At 44.0% G+C, this 22,182-nt stretch overlaps 1 protein-coding gene across 1 annotated transcript in view; it reads right to left on the bottom strand.

Annotated features, from left to right (window-relative positions):
• igf1ra (insulin-like growth factor 1a receptor) overlaps nt 1-22,182 on the bottom strand; it is a 112,772-nt gene that overhangs the window by 87,230 nt on the left and 3,360 nt on the right. The window contains exon 2 of the mRNA XM_029757682.1: nt 11,476-12,039. Within this exon, the coding sequence (XP_029613542.1) occupies nt 11,476-12,039 (564 nt within the window). The remainder of the gene's footprint in view (nt 1-11,475; nt 12,040-22,182) is intronic.

The following is a 22,182-nucleotide window of genomic DNA, read 5'->3' on the forward strand; positions in this document are numbered from 1 at the left end:
GCGGTCTGAGGCACTGCATCTCAGTGCAAGAGACGTCACTACAGTCCCTGGTTCGAATCCAGGCTGCATCACATCCGGCCGTGATTGGGGATCCCATAGGGTGGTGCACAATTAGCCCAGCGTCGTCCGGGTTTGGCAGGGGTAGGCCGTCATTGTAAATAAGAATTTGTTCTTAACTGACTTGCCTAGTGAAATAAAGGTACAAAAATATATATAATAATGTAACTTAAGGGCTGTTTTCCCACAATATACTTGTAATGATGCCAGGGGTTACCTTGGGAGAATTTTTGGAGGATATAGAAAATGTAACATGAAAAAGAGACAATAGTCTGCCGTCACCCTATATTAACCCATGGCCAGTCTTTAACCCTAATCTCCAACAGTAAGATGACAGTAAGGAACACTAAATGAGTGTCCTGTGGGTTCTGAGCCAGATTAGCCGGCTGGATGAATGAGGATAGTGAGGTCTCCCAGGTGACGTGGCCTTTCCCTCCCCTCCTAACAGACTGAGATAGAGCTGCTGCTGGTGCTGCTCTGGAGACAGTCTATATTTAACACAGTAGCGGCCCGCTGTCCGCTGATGAAACAAGAGAGCAGCTGTGCTGAACCTCCTCAGCTCCCAGACCTTACTACAGTACTGCAGACAGGGATAAAGACAGGACAGGGATTAGGACAGGGCAGGGATGAGGACAGGGCAGGGATTAGGACAGGGCAGGGATGAGGACAGGACAGGGATGAGGACAGGACAGGGATTAGGACAGGACAGGGATTAGGACAGGGCAGGGATGAGGACAGGGCAGGGATTAGGACAGGGCAGGGATTAGGACAGGGCAGGGATGAGGACAGGACAGGGATGAGGACAGGACAGGGGTTAGGACAGGACAGGGATTAGGACAGGGCAGGGATGAGGACAGGGCGGGGATTAGGACAGGGCAGAGATGAGGACAGGACAGGGATTAGGACAGGACAGGGATTAGGACAGGGCAGGGATTAGGACAGGAAAGGGATTAGGACAGGGCAGGGATGAGGACAGGACAGGGATTAGGACAGGACAGGGATTAGGACAGGGCAGGGATGAGGACAGGACAGAGATTAGGACAGGACAGGGATTAGGACAGGGCAGGGATGAGGACAGGACAGGGATTAGGACAGGACAGGGATGAGGACAGGACAGGGATTAGGACAGGGCAGGGATGAGGACAGGGCAGGGATGAGGACAGGGCAGGGATGAGGACAGGGCAGGGATTAGGACAGGACAGGGATGAGGACAGGGCAGGGATTAGGACAGGGCAGGGATGAGGACAGGGCAGGGATGAGGACAGGGCAGGGATGAGGACAGGGCAGGGATTAGGACAGGGCAGGGATGAGGACAGGGCAGGGATGAGGACAGGACAGGGATGAGGACAGGGCAGGGATTAGGACAGGACAGGGATTAGGACAGGGCAGGGATGAGGACAGGACAGGGATGAGGACAGGGCAGGGATGAGGACAGGGCAGGGATGAGGACAGGGCAGGGATGAGGACAGGGCAGGGATTAGGACAGGACAGGGATGAGGACAGGGCAGGGATTAGGACAGGGCAGGGATGAGGACAGGGCAGGGATGAGGACAGGGCAGGTATGAGGACAGGGCAGGGATTAGGACAGGGCAGGGATGAGGACAGGGCAGGGATGAGGACAGGACAGGGATGAGGACAGGGCAGGGATGAGGACAGGACAGGGATTAGGACAGGGCAGGGATGAGGACAGGGCAGGGATTAGGACAGGGCAGGGATGAGGACAGGGATGAGGGCATGGCACCTAAATCCACCACTGATATGAAGACATATCAAATAACATAAGATCCTCCAAGAGTGAAGAGCATTTCTCACACAAGATCAGACTGAAACGATATTGAAACAGGCTGCAGCATTGTCTATCTCCTCTTTAGTCAATGTGAGGACTTCGACACCTCCATAGTTCTCTGAACAGGAGCAACTTGACTTACCCCCACACCAGTGTTTTGTGTTAATGTTAGCGCTGGTGTTATTATGTTACCACAGGAGAGTGACACGAAAGACTTGTTGCGAGCAGAATCAACAAGCTTTGTATCATTCAAGACTGTTGCTTTGTGAGATGGTTTTAAAGTTCACAGTTAGCCATTGTTATGTTAATGCCAGCTGAAAAGTACCCAGGGCATTGCCTTGGCTCCAAGTTGGAACAGGTCCGCCGGAGCCATGGCCCAGTGAGACACGGGTGCTGGCCCGCCTAGCAGCAAAGAGAAAAGTCTGAGCCTTTTGGGTAAAACACTGGGGTAAATCCTCAGTGAAAATGCGCCATAAGACCCCATATTTCATCCTTGGCCACCCTGATGCTAACAGAGAGCCAACTGGTGAAAGGCCAGTTGGTGTGGCCAAGGAGCAGCAGTCCTGCCAGGAGCAGGAGAGATGGACAGGCTGAGAGGAGAGGAGAAGGCCAGCAGCAACAGCAGACCAGAGGAGCCCCATACACCTGTTCACATTACCCAGGGTCCTGACAACTGCTCTAGGGCTTGGGTATTAAACCCAAACAGACCGGGGGACAGAGGAAGGGGAAGCATCCTCCTTGTCCTCCCAGATGAGGTCAAGGTCATTCTTCATTCACAGACAAATGCAGACATGACTTACAATGCTCGGATAGACAGCAGCTAGACCTCACAGGTCTATATGAACAAGGCACTCGGTTCTCTCTTCACATTGACTGAAGAAGCTCAGTAAAGGGTTAAAGAGGAAGTGTGTTTGTCAGAGGCATTTCAATTAGCTGAGTAAGTCCATAAGATTTCCTTTGTAATTTTATGACACCCTTTTATCTCCTCAGTGCATAAGAACAGACTGGCATGTTGCAGCCTGTTCACACACGCACACACACACACACACTCCTACATGTGGCTTTTCTTTAGCTCTTAAGAAGTAACACAAAGCGCGTTGTTATGTTAACCTCTGTTATTTCAAAGAAGTTCCTACCCACTTCATTCCAAAAGAGAACAGTCATAAAAGTAAGTATTTTTTTCTCTAGACAAAGACCAGCTAAAGCTATAAAGAGCATTAGCCTTGACATCTGATTTCCATTGTTCCACACTCCTAACATGTACATCATGTTTACACTGCTTAGCAAATTCCCTTTACCATATTTCCTCATGATAGGAACTCATGGTGACATTGGCCACACTTTGTTATCAGCAGCAGTGATTTGAATGAACCTTCCATATCGCATATCAGCTGTAAAGAGTAACAAAAACACGAGCTAAAATAATACGTGAAATTAGAAAAGACATTAGAAAGGACAGACAGTGATCAAACAATGTTCTGGAACTGAGACATCTCTGGGGTCACCCTTCTTCTACCGGCCAGCTGGTCTCGCCTCACTACCCAAAGGGACTTGGGTAGCTCAACTAAGCATCTCAAGACCCACCCTCCTCATCTCAGTCATCACACGTGCCACATCCACACACTTTCCCCTCAGTGTGTATGTCATAAGCTTCTGTCTTGAGCCGTACACATTTATTCGATGTGAGGGGGCATCACACATGTACAGAAAATATACAAATAAACACACACACTATACAGGGAGAAGGAGAAGACGCCAGCAGAGAAGCGGATCTGATCTCGTTGCCCCAGAAACTAGCTGTTCACCCATGGCAGAACAATATTCTTCCTCTGTGGTGTGTCAAATATATCCACCAATACCGCACACACCCTCACTTCTGCAGGAGAGATTTGTCGGCAGGAGATTTTTTTCCCCCGTTGTGGAATTAACTTGTGCTCTGAGAGCTTACTTGCGGGCATGGCGCATTATCCCCCCTGGCAATGCCAAGCCTGCCCAGTAGTGAGCAGTGGCTGCAGCGGGCACAGAGCTCAGGCAGGCAGCCCAAGCAGCGTGGAGCAGAGCAGAGCAGAGCAGAGCGGAGCGGCTGCTCCTCTCACCTCAGTGGGGAGCAGCTAGCGAGTAGCAGTGCTAACAGACGGAGAGGAGATAGGCCTCGTCCTTCCTGCCATTACACTGGGACTGAGCGGAATCTATCACAGAGCGGGGGCCCCACGGCACTGAGAGAGGAAGTTATAGTATTCACACAGATTTATGAATGAGTGTTAAGAGTGCCGGATGAGTCACAGCTTCCGCACAGAGCGGCCAGAAGGCAGCAAGCAGCCCATCAGCACAGGCAATGAGTGGCTCGCACACACCGGCACCAGTCACCACGTGCATGCAGACGCACACACACACACACACACACACACACACACACACACACACACACACACACACACACACACACATACACACACACACACACACAAACACACAAACACACGCACAAACACATGCACACACACAATAGGCACACTGGGCGCTGACAAAAGCAAATGTGAGGGCATGGAATGCCTATGTGTGTGTGTGTGTGTGTGTGTGTGTGTGTGTGTGTGTGTGTGTGTGTGTGTGTGTGTGTGTGTGTGTGTGTGTGTGTGTGTGCGTGCGAGCACTCACATTTGCGTGTGTCTCTATCCGTCTCTGTGGAGTGGCAGCATTGCTACACAGTGCAGCCTTTTAAATCATTATAGAAGTGTCTGTGGTGGCAGCATTGCTACACAGTCCAGCCTTTTAAATCATTATAGAAGTGTCTGTGGTGGCAGCATTGCTACACAGTCCAGCCTTTTAAATCATTCTAGAAGTGTCTGTGGTGGCAGCATTGCTACACAGTCCAGCCTTTTAAATCATTCTAGAAGTGTCTGTGGTGGCAGCATTGCTACACAGTCCAGCCTTTTAAATCATTCTAGAAGTGTATGTGGTGGCAGCATTGCTACACAGTCCAGCCTTTTAAATCATTCTAGAAGTGTCTGTGGTGGCAGCATTGCTACACAGTCCAGCCTTTTAAATCATTATAGAGAGGCATTGATGACAGTATTTTCATAACGGGTATTAAAATTGTACAAATACACCTCAGATAACCAAAACAAATGTACTATTTGAAAGACATTATTGTTAAAAATGGTTTGCATAGTAGTATATGTGTTGTTGACACAAGCAAGCATGTAAGTGGCTTGCCAAGCATTGCACTACAAACTAGCAATCCACTGAAGCAGATAATATATAAAACATTTGCTTTAGGGTAAAACTAAAAACAAACTGTCTGACCAATCATACTGTCCAAAGGAAACCTATAAAACCAATTGAACAGAAAAACTGTTTGCAACCAAACCGTTTTATCCCCATGCTTCGCGAGGGCTCTGTTTATTGGGGCCGACTGAAGAGCGTCTCTATAACAGGCAAACATATCAAGATCTCCTGCTCACATTTCTCAAGAATGACATTTATGAATGTCACCTAATGGGAGAAAATGTGTCAGAGGCCAGGAGAGGGGAGAGAGGGGAGAAGAACTGCATGGAATGTACTCACATACACACACAGACACACAAAAAACTATAGGACAACAATTATTTGTTCTTGTACCTGCACAGGTAATAAAGCTTATTAAGCACTATACAAAATGTCTGTTCATAGAAGGCCTCTGTCCACCGACCACTCTTTAAAATACATCACAGTCTGAGAACACAAAGATAGGGATGGGGTTGCACACAGGCCTGCCATGAAAGGGCTTGTCAACGTTCTCTAATGTTGTTTTATTCAATGGCACCATAGAGTAGCAACACAAGGAATCAATATTCCCTAGTCCTCTGAGGAAATAATTTAAAAAAAGAAATAATAAATAAACACTGTGGTTATGCTAGCTAGCTAGCGTGTTGTGCAAGTCCAGTTTCCCATGGCTATTTCCCTCTTTCAAGAGGAGTTGTAGTGACCCATTGAGAGCGCTGCAGTGCTGAGGAGAGTGGAGGAGAAGATGAGGGATCTGATTATGCCGTCTTTACTGTGGGGGAGGAGGGAGTAGCGAAAAGGAGGGAGGGCACGATATGTGAGGCTGATAAACAGAGTTGTATGGCTCTGTCTTCACAGTGGAACACTGCCTGGGCAGAGCTGGGCAGGCATGCTTGGCACAGGGAGATGTATCCAGGAAGTGAGTCACCAGCAGCACTACCATACCCCCCAGGAAAGCACCGGGCTCTTGGAGAAAAGGCCAGACTCCTGGAACTGGAGCCTTTCCTGCTTTCTGTCCCTCACCACGGCCCTTTGATAAGCCTCAGAGAAGCCTTTAAAAATGTAAAGCCTTCCCTGCATGTCGAGGCAAGTGTCTGGGATTACGTTGGTTAAACAAAAACAAGACAACCGATCGTATGACATAGCCCACCTAACGCCTCACGCACACACACACACACACACACACACATTCCCAGTGCCTGTCTCTACCACCCACATCATCATCTTCCATTCAGTGATCTCTTGGTTTTTCACAAACATTCTTTCTCCACCATACCACATGGCCTCTGTACATACAGGGAGTTCTGTGTGTTTCCCCTCTTTATCCTCTCAAAGCTGCAATGACTAAGCCGGCAGGAATTTCTACCTTATATACTCCCTTAAAGAGACAGTCACCAGCCCATTTTCCCATTCCTGTCCAGTACACACTCTAGCTCTGCTGTAGATTTAATGTATCGAATCTCACAAACTAAACATTTCATTTAAAAGCTTTCATCACAATGACTTCCTCTAAAACGGCTCCCCCTGCTCTAAACCATGAACATAGTTCAGGGCAGAGTGATATCAAGTTGTACACTTGAAGCAAAGTAAAAGATACAAGCCAACAGGGTGTTATCAGGGGAATGTAAGTAAAGGGCAGTGTGGTTAAGAAACCAGACTCCAGAGTGTCATTCAAGCTGAGCGTATTGTAAGTAAATATTTAAACACATTAATGGGAAATGTTAGCTATATGAGGTCAGACGAGTTGTGTGGTGGTGTGATCTGCACTAACAGAACAAGGTTGGTCGGGACAGCCTGGGTGCTGCTTATCAACCAGCCTCTCTCTCTCTCTCTCTCCCGTTGGCTGGCTTTGCTCACTTCTCCTCTGGGGGAGGAAGACATACCCGTCTAGAACAGAGTGACCAGAGGGCCACATTCGAAGCAGGCCAGAGAGCAGGTCACAAGACCCAAAAACACACACCAACAACACGCAAAGTCACAGGGGCCACGGCCAGCCAAACAACTCAACTGGCGGCTGGAGTGTTGAGAGAATGAGCACAGTGTGTAAACAGTCAGGAGATATCTCACAGCTAAAGCTGTTAACAGTCTCTGATAAAGCTGGCAGAAGAGAGAGGGGGAAATACTAGTCAAACTATGAAGAAGGGCAATAAAAAAAGACCAAACTTGAGGGAGGGAAGGAAAGCGGGAAAGGGGTAACAGATGAGGAGGAGGGAGCTGGGCTGTGTTATGCCTCCTCCGGGGTGTTAGTGAGAGCCTGCCGTTATGCTTGTACACTTGACATTTCTGTGACATTTTCCCCTCAGCCCCCCTTCTCACATAAGCCACCCGTTAGCGCCTCTCCACATGCCATGGCCCGCTACTAAAGAGAACCCACTACCCCCTTAAATCTCCATGGCCCAGGTCTGCCTCTTTCCAGACAAAGAGCCTAATACCAGCCAGGTAACACTATCCTACTCTACCCACGCCCAGCCAGACAGGAATATAGAGCCAGGAATTAACCTCGAAAGTCATGTGTTGCTATTTTCATGCCCATTTCTGAGGCAATCTGTTCCTTTCTAATTAAACATTTAGTAGATTGGTGTTGCTTAAAACTGTACACAGCGAGTTCATACAAGCAGGCAAGGCAAGTATAGAGTAATGCCTGTTTGACCTAACAAACAATAGCGCTCCAAAAAAACTTCCCCAGAGGCTAAAGTAGTCCTACTAGCAAACAGCATCTCCTAGTCATGTACTGTAATTAAAGAGATGCATTCAGAGTAGAGGATTGGTCCGGATTGACTAGGAAACCGCTGCACAGCATGCCCTTGAAGAAACATCTGTACTGGAGAAAAACAAGGCAATTATGCAGAGGGGTGGAGACAAGTGGAGTATCTGCCCTTCAGTGAGAGCCAGAGAAAGTCTCATCTCTGCTAGACTCAGAGCCTTGAACATTGTATGGGTGAGAATTGAGCCTACAAATCTAGCTGTACTACCACTAAGCCACAATCACACACCCTCTAAATGAGCCATTCTATCCTGATATCACAATCTCTGTTAGTCTTTATTTGCAGAGTTGAGACCTCAAATCTCAGAGTATTTACCCTGACATCTGCTAGGCTTTAAGGTGGGAGAACGGATCTGCGGGAGCAAATCAAAAAAGCCCTTTGTCTCCTTACCATAACAAATCTTAGGAAAAACAAAAATGTTGACCCTTAACATTGGTTCCAACCAACATCAGATCAATTACAAGCAAATCTTTGTACATCAATGAGGTTAATTCCACACAGGTCACTTAAGCCAGTCCAGACTGTCTATACTGCAACATACAGTTAGATACACCCGAGACCATTACAACAAATACTATAAACATCCTCATTCATTTAATACTGCAACCAAAAGAACAAATATCACAACAATAAAGTCCATTCCTTGAAACATCAATGGTCACTAATGAAGTCACTATTTAGAGGTTGATTTCCTCGATTTGTTTTCTGGGTCTGAAGGGAAGATGTTTAGAACTACCAGTTATCCATGGGAGCTGTAAACAGGTCTTCAAAAGGCCATGGCTGGGAGGACATTTTCCCATTATTATTTCATGTTGAGAGGAAAGGAGAGCAGACAGGCAAGTAGGAGGCTAGGAGAAGTGTTTTCCCCCAAAGCTCCTTGAAGTCAAGGTCGACCTACAGTAATCTCCTTCACAGGGTAAATATGCATCTGAATACCTTTGATTTGGACCAGTGAAAAACTGTCCACACAGTGAGACACTTGAGGTTTTAAACAGGCGCCCATTCCAACTCAAGCTCTGCAGTGTGTAATCGTCTAGACAAAACAAACAAATACACTACGGTGGGACCCTGGTTGGCCAATACCGTGGCACTGATGTCACCCTCTCAGCCACACATCCACAACAACAACGCCAACCACAATGCCTAAGGAAGACAACAAAACAACAAGACCAAAACAACTTTTCCCACTATCCCTTGCCCTTAACTTCCAGTCCCAAATAAGTAAATTGTTGACTGTTAAAGTCTTACAACCAGACATTCATTTTATTTCTTAACTTAAAATGGCAATCTGAGGTTGCTTCATCCATTTTTTGACTTTTTAATTAATTAAATGTACCAATTGATTCTTGAAAAATATAACTTAGAAATGCTCATGAGCTTAGTTCATCTGTCGTACCCCATCAGAACCCGAAATATAAGCTTGTTTCATTCCAATGTTTGTAAACAAAGTAAATGTAAACAAACACTATATAGCCTCAAAGCATGGTTTAAACTATCATTTTTATATTAGCTCTGTCTATGAATTTCAGAGGGGTTACATTTCTCCAGCCCTATCCCTCAGCTTTTTATAGAAACAAGGGTGGGGAGAACGCTTTGTTATTGTTTCAACTGCTGATTGACAGTTTAATTCTCATTCTATATCTGTGAGTAATAGACATGTATACATTTCAAGTCCCAGTGTAGACAAAAAAATGACTTCTTGTTTTTTTATATTTCTCTCCACACTATGAGGTTTGAATAATACTGTGAAACTTGGAAAATGATGATAATGCCCATTATAGAGCTGTATAAAAATACCTTTGAATTTTCAGCCAGGTTTGGTGGGATGGAGTATGTCATCGGGTATTAGTTAATAGACCAATAAGAAAGAGAGTTCCAAACCTCTCTGCCAATAGCAGCTAGTTCTCCGTTTTTCCCTCCCCACTCAGACCACTACCAGACAGTCCCAGCAAAATTATTGCTTGAGAAATTGCTCTTGTAATTGAAAACAATCACAGTATGGTACTTCATTGTTACCCAGAAATGACTTGATATTGAGGTAAAAATGGCTGCATTGGACCTTTAAAAAAATAACTATAAAGAGGCTACAAGAAAACAATATCCTTCCTTTTTCATAGACTTTAAATACTTATGCTGTAGTGTAGTGTGTCATAACTCATTAATCACACCAGATAAGATTTAGTAAATATTGACCTGATATGGTCCAGACATGAAGACTCACTGCCTCGCTTTTTGGCAGAGCAACAGTAACCTCAACTGAGAATGTATTTAATACCAGAAACTGTATTATGCACACATCCTTAGTTCTGTCAGCAAATAGGTTGATCTAAAGAAAAGACCTCCACAACAAACAGAGAGGAAATGTTTTTACTGGACGGGGGACAATCCTGCTCCCTGACAAATATGAAAGAAAACCAACATTGATTCATGCAGCGTAGCCTAGTGGTTAGAGCATTGGACTAGTAACTGAAAGGTTGCAAGATCAAATCCCTGAGCTGACAAGTTACAAATCTGTTGTTCTGCCCCTGAACAAAGCAGTTAACCCACAGTTCCTAGGCCGTCATTGAAAATAAGAATTTGTTCATAACTGACTTGCCTAGTTAAATAAAGTTTTAAAAAAATAATACAAATAAAATGTTATTTGTTCACTGGGGAAGTCACAATTTGAGAATGTTTGCGAGACTGGAACCCACCTAGCTACCTAGATCAAAGACACCTCTGCAAATAGTTGCATCACAAGTCGGATAGACAAACACCGCCAAATACCCCAGTTATTTGAGAAATAATCTACCTTAAAACCAGAGGTGGTGACTCGAGTCACATGACAGGTTTTGTAACTTTGTGGCACAGAGTTTCTGTGGATTACTCTCCATGCAGCCAGAGACAGTAGCCGCAGCATCGCACTTGTAAAAGAAGCGTGCAACAGAATGGCTAGTGAAAAGCACACTCGGCCCTCTGATTGGACCAGAAAACTGTCAATCTAAACAGGTCAGGTGCTAGTGAAAAGATATTTGATTTTCGATCGGCTGCAGCGCAAAACTCAAATTGTAGGAAAAAGGATTGCCATAAATAAATATGCATGTCCAAAAAATGGTTGTTAATAACTGTTTACTTTGCAAGCTCACCAGCAATGGGGTATCATGCAACAATGACTAGCATAGGCCTACTGGTCTTTTGGTACGTCAAAATCGCTTGAAATGTATAATTTACTTGCATTTGGAATTTTTGTTAAAATGACTTATTACATAATCAAAATGTGTTGTAGACAAAATAATGAAAATGCGTGTCTGGTAGCCTCAATAAATAGACAAAGATTTGTCATTGCATGTATAGATGTAATTTTTATTGACTTTGTTGACTGTTTTCCTTGGGACTCAACTTGATACTCAGACCTTGCGAATTGAGACTTGCTTGTGACTTGAATAATAGTGACTTGATCCCACCTCTGCTTAAAACCTTAAAAACCAACACAAACAAATACAAAATTCTGCAGGAGTAAACAAAAAAATAAGTAAACGGGAGCTCTGTGGACAGGCCATCCTCTGTGCTGATGTAACTGGGTCTCTGCTGCCCAGACTGTGAAGAGAAAAGTTCAGAGCTCCTTACCTTTCTGGCAGTGGTTGGATGTCCAGCAGCGAGAGTTAAAGTTGCCGTTAAAGCTGGTCTTGATGCACTGAGCGTTGTCCTCCATGATGCCTGGACACACGTCACCACACTCCTTGGACTGCTTGTTCCCCGCGATGACGTTGTTGAACTCTGCGTCCATGATGAGAGACCAGTCCACAGAGTCCAGGTAGCAGAGCTCCGGGTTCTTCACGATCCGGATGGCCCCTCGTGTGATGTTCCTCAGGTTGTACAGACCAATGTCCTTCAGACTGGTCATCTCGAAGATCACCAGGGCGTAGTTGTAGAAGAGGTTGCGTCCGCGGATGACGTTGAGGTTGGGGAAGAGCGTGCTGAGGCTGTCCAGGCCGGACACGCGGAACAGGAGCAGGTAGTCGGTGATGACGGTCAGCTTGGGGAAGCTGAGGGAGCGGAAGAGCTCTTGGTTGAGGTTGTTGGTCTTTTCTCCGATGAGGAGGATCTGCAGGTAGCCCTCCACCACCGTGCAGTTCTCCAGACTCTTGAACTCACTGATGTCATTACGGATGTCGATACTTAGACCACAAACTGGAGGAGAGAGAAAGGGAAAGAAAAATCACACATTATTACACATCATAGTTGATCATTTTAAAACACAGTATTTGTGTCCCTTATTCAATGTACCTAAATAAAATGTAACCTTTAATTATATTATATATTAATTTACTTGTCTGCATACCTATTCATTGTATTCATCTGTTTACTATGTCTACCATGTAAATCTAATTTCAAGTCAATGATTCTTTTCAGGGGGTGACCTGGCTTAAATGCATACTGTCAGCCAGTTGTAAAATTGTAAGAAACAAATGAGAGCACCAAAATAACAAGCACAACACCCATTAAAAGGGCTGAATCTAATCTTCTTGAGATCATTTCTGAAAATATATGGACTTGATAGTAGCTTACAGCAGGACTTCTTGTGTTATGTTATACTATTTAGGCCATGCTTTGTTCTCTTCATGTACAAAAGCTTTTGTTTCATGATTGCAACTATTGGTCTGTAATGATGGTCCAACGTGACAACAAGGTCTGGGGCAGAGGCATTCTTTTTGAGACAAATGAGAGACAAACAGACAGGGTCATCTGAGGTGAGTGTGCTCTTCATACTGAGCAGACTCAGGAAGTTGTCTCTCAAAGACAAGAGTCAATATTTTGAGACACTCTCTTGACATATATCTTATTAAGCTCTGGGATCCTAGGTTCCTCTCTTTTACCGAGATAACACCTCAGTTTAAAAACATCCCATCCCTCTCAGCTCAACACACAGAAAACAACACACAAAGCCACAGTCCCTGAAGCCTCTTCTGTCTCTCTTTCTCTGTCTCTCTTCTGTCTCTCTCTCTCTCACACACACACACACACACACACACACACACACACACACACACACACACACACACACACACACACACACACACACACACACACACACACACACACACAATCTATTATCAATCATCTCTGCTTTCAATTGTGTCTGTCAATTACACCAAGCAGGAATGGATACAAGTATAGCTAATGGGATGTCATCACTGAAAGAGAGCTACGATAACAGACCATATAAAAACCCAGCCGTTGTTTATATAAGTGCTTCATGTAGGACACTGAATATACTGCCCGAATGTAAACAAAACATCACACCTGTAATGCCTGTCGCCTGTCACCCTATAAATCAAAGACAATCCTTTCATTGTAACACTTGGAGTAAACCATCTCCTCTGGGTCTATTGATAAATAATGATGACAATAATGATTCTAACAGTCCATTTACACCAGGGGAGCAGAACTACAATTGTAGCCATGACAAAACATTGAATGTGTTGAGATTCTCAGGACTGTAGTTCAAAGACAAACCCAAACAAACAGTATCAACATACACATTCTCACAGTGGGAAGGAGACCTGTTACGCTCCTTACCAACTCCCTGTCCCTGTCTATATGTCAAGGATGGTACTGGTCAAGACAGTACAGTGTCATATAGATGTAACAAACATAGAGAAAACACCACACCAAAAAAACATAGAAAACCCGACAGGTAGCCAAGAGGTTTTAAATGCTACTTGGAAGGTGAAACGATCCGTTGAAGAAATGTCTTGTCATATGAGCTCCTTTGGCTGAACCTGTTCTGTTCTTCCAGAGGCTTAGGACACCCTCTCAGTGAGCGTCACAGGGCATGTGCAGCGAGACAAACAGTCGTGCTTCAAATCGCCCGGCCCTGATCCATGTCAACACACCATTTACCTGATACTATGATTTCTAGAGGTCGACCGATTATGATTTTTCAACGCCGATACCGATACCGATTATTGGAGGACCAAAAAGGCTGATACCGATTAATTCGGCCAATTTATATATATATATTTGTAATAATGACAATTACAACAATACTGAATGAACAATGAACACTTTTATTTTAACTTAATATAATACATCAATAAAATCAGTTTAGTCTCACATAAATAATGAAACATGTTCAATTTGGTTTAAATAATGCAAAAACAAAGTGTTGGAGAAGAAAGTAAAAGTGCAATATGTACCATGTAAAAAAGCTAGCGTTTAAGTTCCTTGCTCAGAACATGAGAACATATGAAAGCTGGTGGTTCCTTTTAACATGAGTCTTCAATATTCCCAGGTAAGAAGTTTTAGGTTGTTTATTATAGGATTATTTCTCTCTGTGCCCTTTGTATTTCATATACCTTTGACTATTGGATGTTCTAATAGGTACTTTAGTATTGCCAGCCTAATCTCGGGAGTTGATAGGCTTGAAGTCATAAACAGCGCAACGCTTGAAGCACAGCGAAGAGCCGCTGGCAAACGCAGTAAAGTGCTGTTTGAATGAATGCTTACGAGCCTGCTGCTGCCTGCCACCGCTCAGTCAGACTGCTCTATCAAATCATAGACTTAATTATAATATAATAACACACAGAAATACGAGCCGTAGGTCATTAATATGGTCAAATTCGGAAACTATCATTTCGAAAACAAAATGTTTATTCTTTCAGTGAAATACGGAACCATTCCGTATTTTAGCGAACGGGTGGCATCCATAAGTCTAAATATTGCTGTTACATTGCACAACCTTCAATGTTATGTCAGAATTACGTACAATTCTGGCAAATTAGTTTGCAACGAGCCAGGCGGCCCAAACTGTTGCATATACCCTGACTCTGCGTGCAATGAACGCAAGAGAAGTGACACAATTTCCATAGTTTAATATCGCCTGCTAACATGAATTTCTTTTAACTAAATATGCAGGCTTAAAAAAATATACTTCTGTGTACTGATTTTAAGAAAGGCATTGATGTTTATGGTTAGGTACATTCGTGCAACGATTGTGCTTTTTTCGCAAATGAGCTTTTGTTAAATCATCCCCCGTTTGGCGAAGTTGGCTGTCTTTGTTAGGAAGAAATAGTCTTCACACAGTTCGCAACGAGCCAGGCGGCCCAAACTGCTGCATATACCCTGACTCTGTTGCACAGAACGCAAGAGAAGTGACACAATTTCATGTTAGCAATTTCATGTTAGCAGGCAATATTAACTAAATATGCAGGTTTAAAAATATATACTTGTGTATTGTTTTTAAGAAAGTTGTGGATGTTTATGGTTAGGTACACACTGGTGCAACGACAGTGCTTTTTTTGTGAATGAGCTTGTTAAATCACCCGTTTGGTGAAGTAGGCTGTGATTCAATGATAAATTAACAGGCACCACATTGATTATATGCAATGCAGGACAAGCTAGATAAACTAGTAATATCATCAACCATGTGTAGTTAACTAGTGATTATGTTAAGATTGATTGTTTTTTATAAGATACGTTTAATGCTAGCTAGCACCTTACCTTGGCTCCTTGCTGCACTCGCATAACAGGTAGTCAGCCTGCCACGCAGTCTCCTCGTGGAGTGCAATGTAATCGGCCATGATCGGTGTCCAAAAATGCCGATTACCGATTGTTATGAAAACTTGAAATCGACCCTAATTAATCGGCCATTCCGATTAATCGGTCGACCTCTAATGATTTCTGCTAATTTCCACAAAGCTGTATCTAACCTCACAACAATGACCATAACAAAAGCTCCCAGTTATCATTTTTATCTACTGATACTTAGATTTGAATTGAATGGAAGACAAAATATAGCATCTATATATGAATGACATCCATAGAACCCATATTGCACCATAGGCCAAACATTTACTCGAAAAAAAATCTAGAAGTATCCTAAATGAGATTCCACTTCAGTAATAAAAAAATAAAATATTCAATCTATTCTGCCAAAAATAGTGAGCACATTGTTTATCAGGATGAATGGCCTTTATTTGCTCCTGTCAGTGTGATGCACTTTTCCAAATTTAGAATGCAAATGATTACTTGAGTAGAAAATAGCATTTGCTTTCTCCTATCGACACGAATGCCCTGGGGCTCCACTTGTGAGCCATCGAGCTGCATGTCCTCTTTGTTTCATTGAGAATTTTTCCTCTGCTCCTTGAACAGCCAGAGGGAGGGGGAGGGGGTAGAGCAACTCAAACACAAAGACTAATTTGTTTGTTAGTAAAGAGAAACTCTAGGCCTCACTTCCTGTTGGAGGCATTAATACAATCAGTCTGGTGGGGAAGAGACAGGAGGAGGGGCAGTGGGGGATATTGTGGCAACGGAGGAGATAGGGATTCTGCCAGACAAGTCTATCTGAGGCCTTACTATTGGTGTAAACCCGTCAGCAATAAAAGGAGAAGGTGAAATGAATTACAAGTATTTTGGGAAGCTATAGTGGCAATTACCTAAGAGACCACGCTTCCTGAAATTATGAACAGATTGTCTAATACTATAACTAACTAACTAACCTGTGACACTCCTACACCTGAACATGTCACGACATCTCTGTTCTGAAACCAAAATAGAGGGAGAGAGAAAAGATGGAAATTAAGAAGGTAAGAAAGAAATGACTAATCCCACCTCACTGCTTTCTCACTACCTTGTTAAAGGCGTCAGCATGCTTCCGTTCGGCTGGCGCCTAGCCGAACTCGGCTAGGTGAACCGAATGAGTGTGCTTGCATACTCCCTTAAAAGACCTTCACTTGAAAAACAAGAGAAAAGCAGCAATAGTACTGTTTGTCCATTTTGAGACGCCATAGCCAGTATACACTTCGTCAAAAAAGTCTGAATCTAAGATAACTCTGTCATTAATATAGACGTTTTTGCTGAGGACATCTTAGTCGCACAATTTTACAGTATTTCTCATTTAAAAAATGTGCATGAAAATGAGCTGAATGACAACAAAGACTTCACTGAATAATCCCTACTGTTGACCAATCACCAACGAAGGGGCGTAGACTTTCAGATCTGTGCATCCTGACAAGCCTGGTCCATTTGCACAAAATATGATTTGTCTTCATACTTGCATAAGAATTCATTTAAACAGACAGTATGGGGAAATTAATACAATGGCAGCCCTGACAGCAGTCATTTCCTATTGTTGTGTAACGGCTGTATCTAGCAGTAACCACTGTCCTCACAATGGGATAAGCACACATAGAATAAAGTGCTTCTCCCTGTCCCTGTTCACACTGCTGAGTAAACACACATATCTCCAGCGCGTAATGGGATCCAGCGGCTCATGTTCATGATTGATAACCTTGCCCTGACCTTCCACAGAAATGTTATCCCACACACACGCACAAGCATGCCCACACACACAAACACGTGACTCTGTAAAAGAGCCAGTGCATTTTTAGTCTGTAAAAATCCAAGGGTAGTAAACAACTTGACTATTACAATATATCAGCCGTGATCTTTTAACAGACTAAAAATGCACATTTTGCTTTAACTGAACTTTGACTGACAGGTTAAGCTGTGCCGCATAACAGGAGAGGAAGTCAGTCCCTACGGGACAGATCAGTATGTTGAGTTCTTTATCAAAGGTTACTGAAACCATTTGACAGTCTAGTATGAGATCATTCTCGGAAAGCAAACAACTGTATATTTTTCAGGTCTTCCCACTATAAACCCCAGCAAGGTTGTTACGGGGAGTAAGTCCTTTAATCTGATGGAGACAAGCACTGAGGCTGGACTTTATTGAATTTAATCACCCACAAATTCATGTCCATCAGCACATATGATACTTTCCCCCAAAAATGTGCTCAGATATGCAGACAAATGTGAGCATCTGATGGGCAGTGCAAAGGCAGTGGACCTGGTCCCTCCCTCCATCCCAGTACCTCACACCTGCCACCTCAACTTCACTTAATCCCCCACATGCTGGAAGTCATCTGACCAGTGGTCTGGTGGGTCTTTACTTCAAAAGGCTCAGACATCAGACCCAAACTGGTAACACAACACTGTCACCCCCTACACGCGCACTCCAACCCCCCTCCTCGGCTCCATCGCAGCATGGCAGAGAATGGGTAAACACACACATACCTGTGGTCTTTTAAATGTAGTTTAGAGTGACATTTAATAGGTTTGCACAATCAGTTCCAATACCACGTATAGTTTACATTAACAGTTGAGCTATTGAGGTACAGCTAAAACATTAGCTCCCCACCACTATTCCAGCATCTACAGCTTATTTATATGGTTTCATCATATCAAGTGTTACAAATCAAAGAGCTGCATATTACCAAAGAGAGGAGGTCCCCCCCCCCCAGAACAATAATGCAAGTGATGAAAGTCCCCATTTCAATATGCATCTGCCCAGTCTCTTGATCTGCAGCCTGTCACTGATATAGTCTGTGCAATCTATTAGAAGAGATCATATTTGCAATCATCTTGCAAATTGTACAGTACTCCACGGGCTATTAAAGCCACGGGCCACAGCACATGATGTTGTATGCGGCTGGCCAGAGATTGCATATGCGCAAATACTCTGACAGCCCATTTTAAATAAGTGTTTAATTAAGCATTGTAAACCTCAGCTTGCGGCCTGGAGAAGCCGTAGGACAGCATTTGACTGCACTCTCACAAACTAGCACAGTGACACACTTTCCCATCCCTGCCTGCACAGGGGCATGCCAGTGAGACAGGCTGCCTGCAACGCTGCGCTGTACTGCAGTGCGAGAGCAGAACAGCGCACAAGGCACACACACACAGGCATGCCCACTGCACTGACTCCCTCATGGGGGTGAGGAACAATATGCCGGTATCACTGCCCCCTTAGCGGATCCAGGGCTAGGGGGTGGGCAGATGCACAGAGCGAGAGACCGAGGAGTCTTACTGTCTCCCCCATGAGAGAGGGTGCATTTCATTTTTTTATTTAACCTTTATTTTGACCAGGAGTCATGCTGAGACCAGTCTTTTTTTTTTTTTTTTACAGATGAGCCCTGTATACACATCAATACACATCAATATACACATAAAACTAATTCATGTCTGAGTCATTAGTCCCAGTCACGAAGGCCGCAGCACCGCAGTCCTCTGTACCCCTCAACCAAAGGCAGAGAGGGAACTTGGATGTTAAATGCAGAGGAACATCTACCCATCCCCCCCTTTCTATGTAACCTTGGTGACAGCTACTGCCATTCTGCTTTCCAGGAAGAATGGATCCAGTCGTAACTATGCATTAGCAATGCCAGGGAGTCTGCGTTAAACAAGGGGCAGGAGTCACAGGACATGAACAAACAGTGGAAGCTGAGTCTAACAATACACACACAGTGAGATCTGTCTTCATTTAAGTCCAATAGTCCCTACCCAATAGTCCCTACAGGTGAGAATAGCATCATTATTCTGAATTGTAATTTTAGCCCTGAATCCCACACAAACCTTTACTTGAGCTCCAACAAGCGGTTAGTGGAGTAAAGTTATGAGTCATGCTAGCCAAAAGGATTACCTCAAATAGTGTGTGTCAAAGTGTGGCTGGGGCTGGGGTTCGATAGGAGCATGTGTCTGCTGCCAGGCCAGGCTGTCCAGAGACCGCCCGTGTGAACAGCAAAGACCAATAAAACAGTTCACAAACTCTCCACTCTTCCAATCAACAAAACCATGTCTGTTTCCCTAGCGGGTGTATTTTTGCACATTCTATTTCCAAACACCAACTTTCTCCTCTCGCTCTCTCTCTCTCTCTCTCTGCCTCTCTGTCTCTCACCCTTTCTCTCTCTCTCCCTCTCTCTCGATGTATCATTGAGCCTTGTTTGCTGTATACTTGGAAGCAATGGCATGGAAAGTTTACTGTGGTGGGAGTTAAAAGGGCGCTTAATTACATTTTATTAGCAGGGACAGATTATTAAAATGCACAGGGTAAAAAGTATACAAGCCCTAATGGAGCATGACCATTCATTTGCTATGCCCAAAATAATTGTAAATTCTATACATAAAATATAGTCCTTGATTAAATTTAGCAGATTTTTTTAAAACTTTTGAGCAATATCATTCTCATGTACACGACATGACCAAAAGTATGTGAACACCTGCTCATCGAACATCTCATTCCAAATTCATGGGCATTAATAAAGAGTTGGTTCCCCCTTTGCTGCTATAACAGCCTCCACTCTTCTGGAAACGCTTTCCATTAGATGAACATTTCTACGGGGACTTGCTTCCATTCAGCCACAAGAGCATTAGTGAAGTTGGGCACTGATGTGGGGCGATTAGGCCTGGCTCGCAGTTAGCTTTCCTACTCTTCTCAAAGGTGTTCGACGGGGTTGAGGTCAGGGCTCTGTGCAGGCCAGTCAAGTTCTTCCACACCAAACTCGACAATCCATTTCTGTATGAACCTCGCTTTGTGTAAGGGGGAATTGTTATGCTGAAACAGGAAAGGGCCTTCCCCAAACTGTTGCCACAAAGTTGGAAGCACAGAATCATCTAGAGTGTCGTTGTATGCTGTAGTGTTAAGATTTTCCTTCACTGGAACTAAGGGGCCTAGCCAGAAAAACAACCCCAGACCATTATTGCTCCTCCACCAAACTTTACAGTTAGCACTATGCATTGGGGCAGGTAGCGTTCTCCTTGCATCCACCAAACCCAGATTCGTCCGTTGGACTGCCAGCTGGTGAAGCGTGATTCTTCACTCCAGACAACGCGTTTCCATTGCTCCAGAGTCCAATGGCGGCGAGCTTTACACCCCTCCAGCCGACCCTCGGCATTGCACATGGTGATCTTAGGCTTGTGTGCGGCTGCTTGGCCATGGAAACCCATTTCATGAATCTCCCTGATGAACAGTTCTTGTGCTGAAGTTGCTTCCAGAGGCAGTTTGGAACTCGGTGGTGAGTGTTGCAACCGAGGACAGTTTATTTTTATCCGCTATGCACTTCAGCACTCTGCGGTCCTATCTTTGAGCTTGTGTTTGCTACCACTTCGCGGCTGAGCCGTTGTTGCTCCTATACGTTTCCACTTCACGATAACAGCACTTAAAGTTGACCGGGGCAGCTCTAGCAGAGCAGAAATTTGACGAACTGACATGTTGGTGGTGCTACGTTAAAAGTCACTGAGCTCTTCAGTAACACCATTCTACTGCCAATGTTTGTCGATGGAGATTGCATAGCTGTGTGCTCGATTTTATACACCTGTCAGCAACGGGTGTGGCTGAAATAGCTGAATCCACTCATTTGAAGTGTCCACATACTTTTGTATATATAGTGTATATTCTCTACACTGTTTATTGTAAAAACAGATGGGCTGGCATCAACACTAATTTAGAGTACAAAAAACAGTTAACCATTAAATTAATGTAAACAAGATTTGTTGCTGAAGTGAAATGGTAAACAAAGATGTTTATTATCACTTGTTTACTGTTGTCTGGGCTGTATTGGTCTGACCTGAACGTTCTGAGCTTGTTTCCAGTCCCTACACATGATAGTGAGTTATATGTTGAGAAACACCACATGGCTTAGAGGTCAGTGTCAATGGACTGAGAGGTGTCATTAGCATGCTGTGTGTCAAGACACAGTTCAAGAATAAAATATTTTCATGGGCTTCCCTACAGAGGCGGTGGGACCTTGCCGGGCTCAGCAGGGTGCTGAGAAATGCCCCACTCTGTGATTCACAGTGGTGAGGACGCTGGCCTGATGACACTGGTCAATAGCTCTCAATTGAGTCCTCCTCCTTTTTTCATGCTAATTGAGGTCGTTCCCTGTCTTCTTTCCATGTGAAAATCATCTCCATTATTCCACATCCCCTTCCCTTCCTCTCCTCAGTCCTTGCACAGCACACAGTCATTCTTATCAATGACATACACATGGCAACACAAACACATTAGCTAGTAATTATACGAAATCAACCAGAAATCAATCACATAGATAAAAACCCTTCATAAAGTATCCAAGTGCAAATGTAATTTCTGATAGTTACCCATAATCATTTATAATGTAAATGCAACCACCAAAGTACTATAGATATAGGCCTCTATCAAAAATAAACAGCACCTGACAAACAAATAAATAACAACTGGCTGACAGCAGCTTGTAATAAAGACTGTGTCTAAGTACAATCTGTGTCTAAGTAATTGTTTCACCAATAAACAAATTGTCACGCCCTGACCATAGAGAGCCCTTGGTTCTCTATGGTGTAGTAGGTCAGGGCGTGACTAGGGGGTGATCTAGTATGTTTATTTCTATGTTGGTGCTAATACGGTTCCCAATTAGAGGCAGCTGTTTATAGTTGCCTCTGATTGGGGGTCATATTTAGGTAGTTATTTCCCCACCTGTATTTTGTGGGATATTGATTGTTAGTGTGTTTGGGCACTAC

The sequence above is a fragment of the Salmo trutta genome, chromosome 7 (assembly GCF_901001165.1).
Source record: "Salmo trutta chromosome 7, fSalTru1.1, whole genome shotgun sequence".
NCBI classification, from domain to species: domain Eukaryota; kingdom Metazoa; phylum Chordata; class Actinopteri; order Salmoniformes; family Salmonidae; genus Salmo; species Salmo trutta.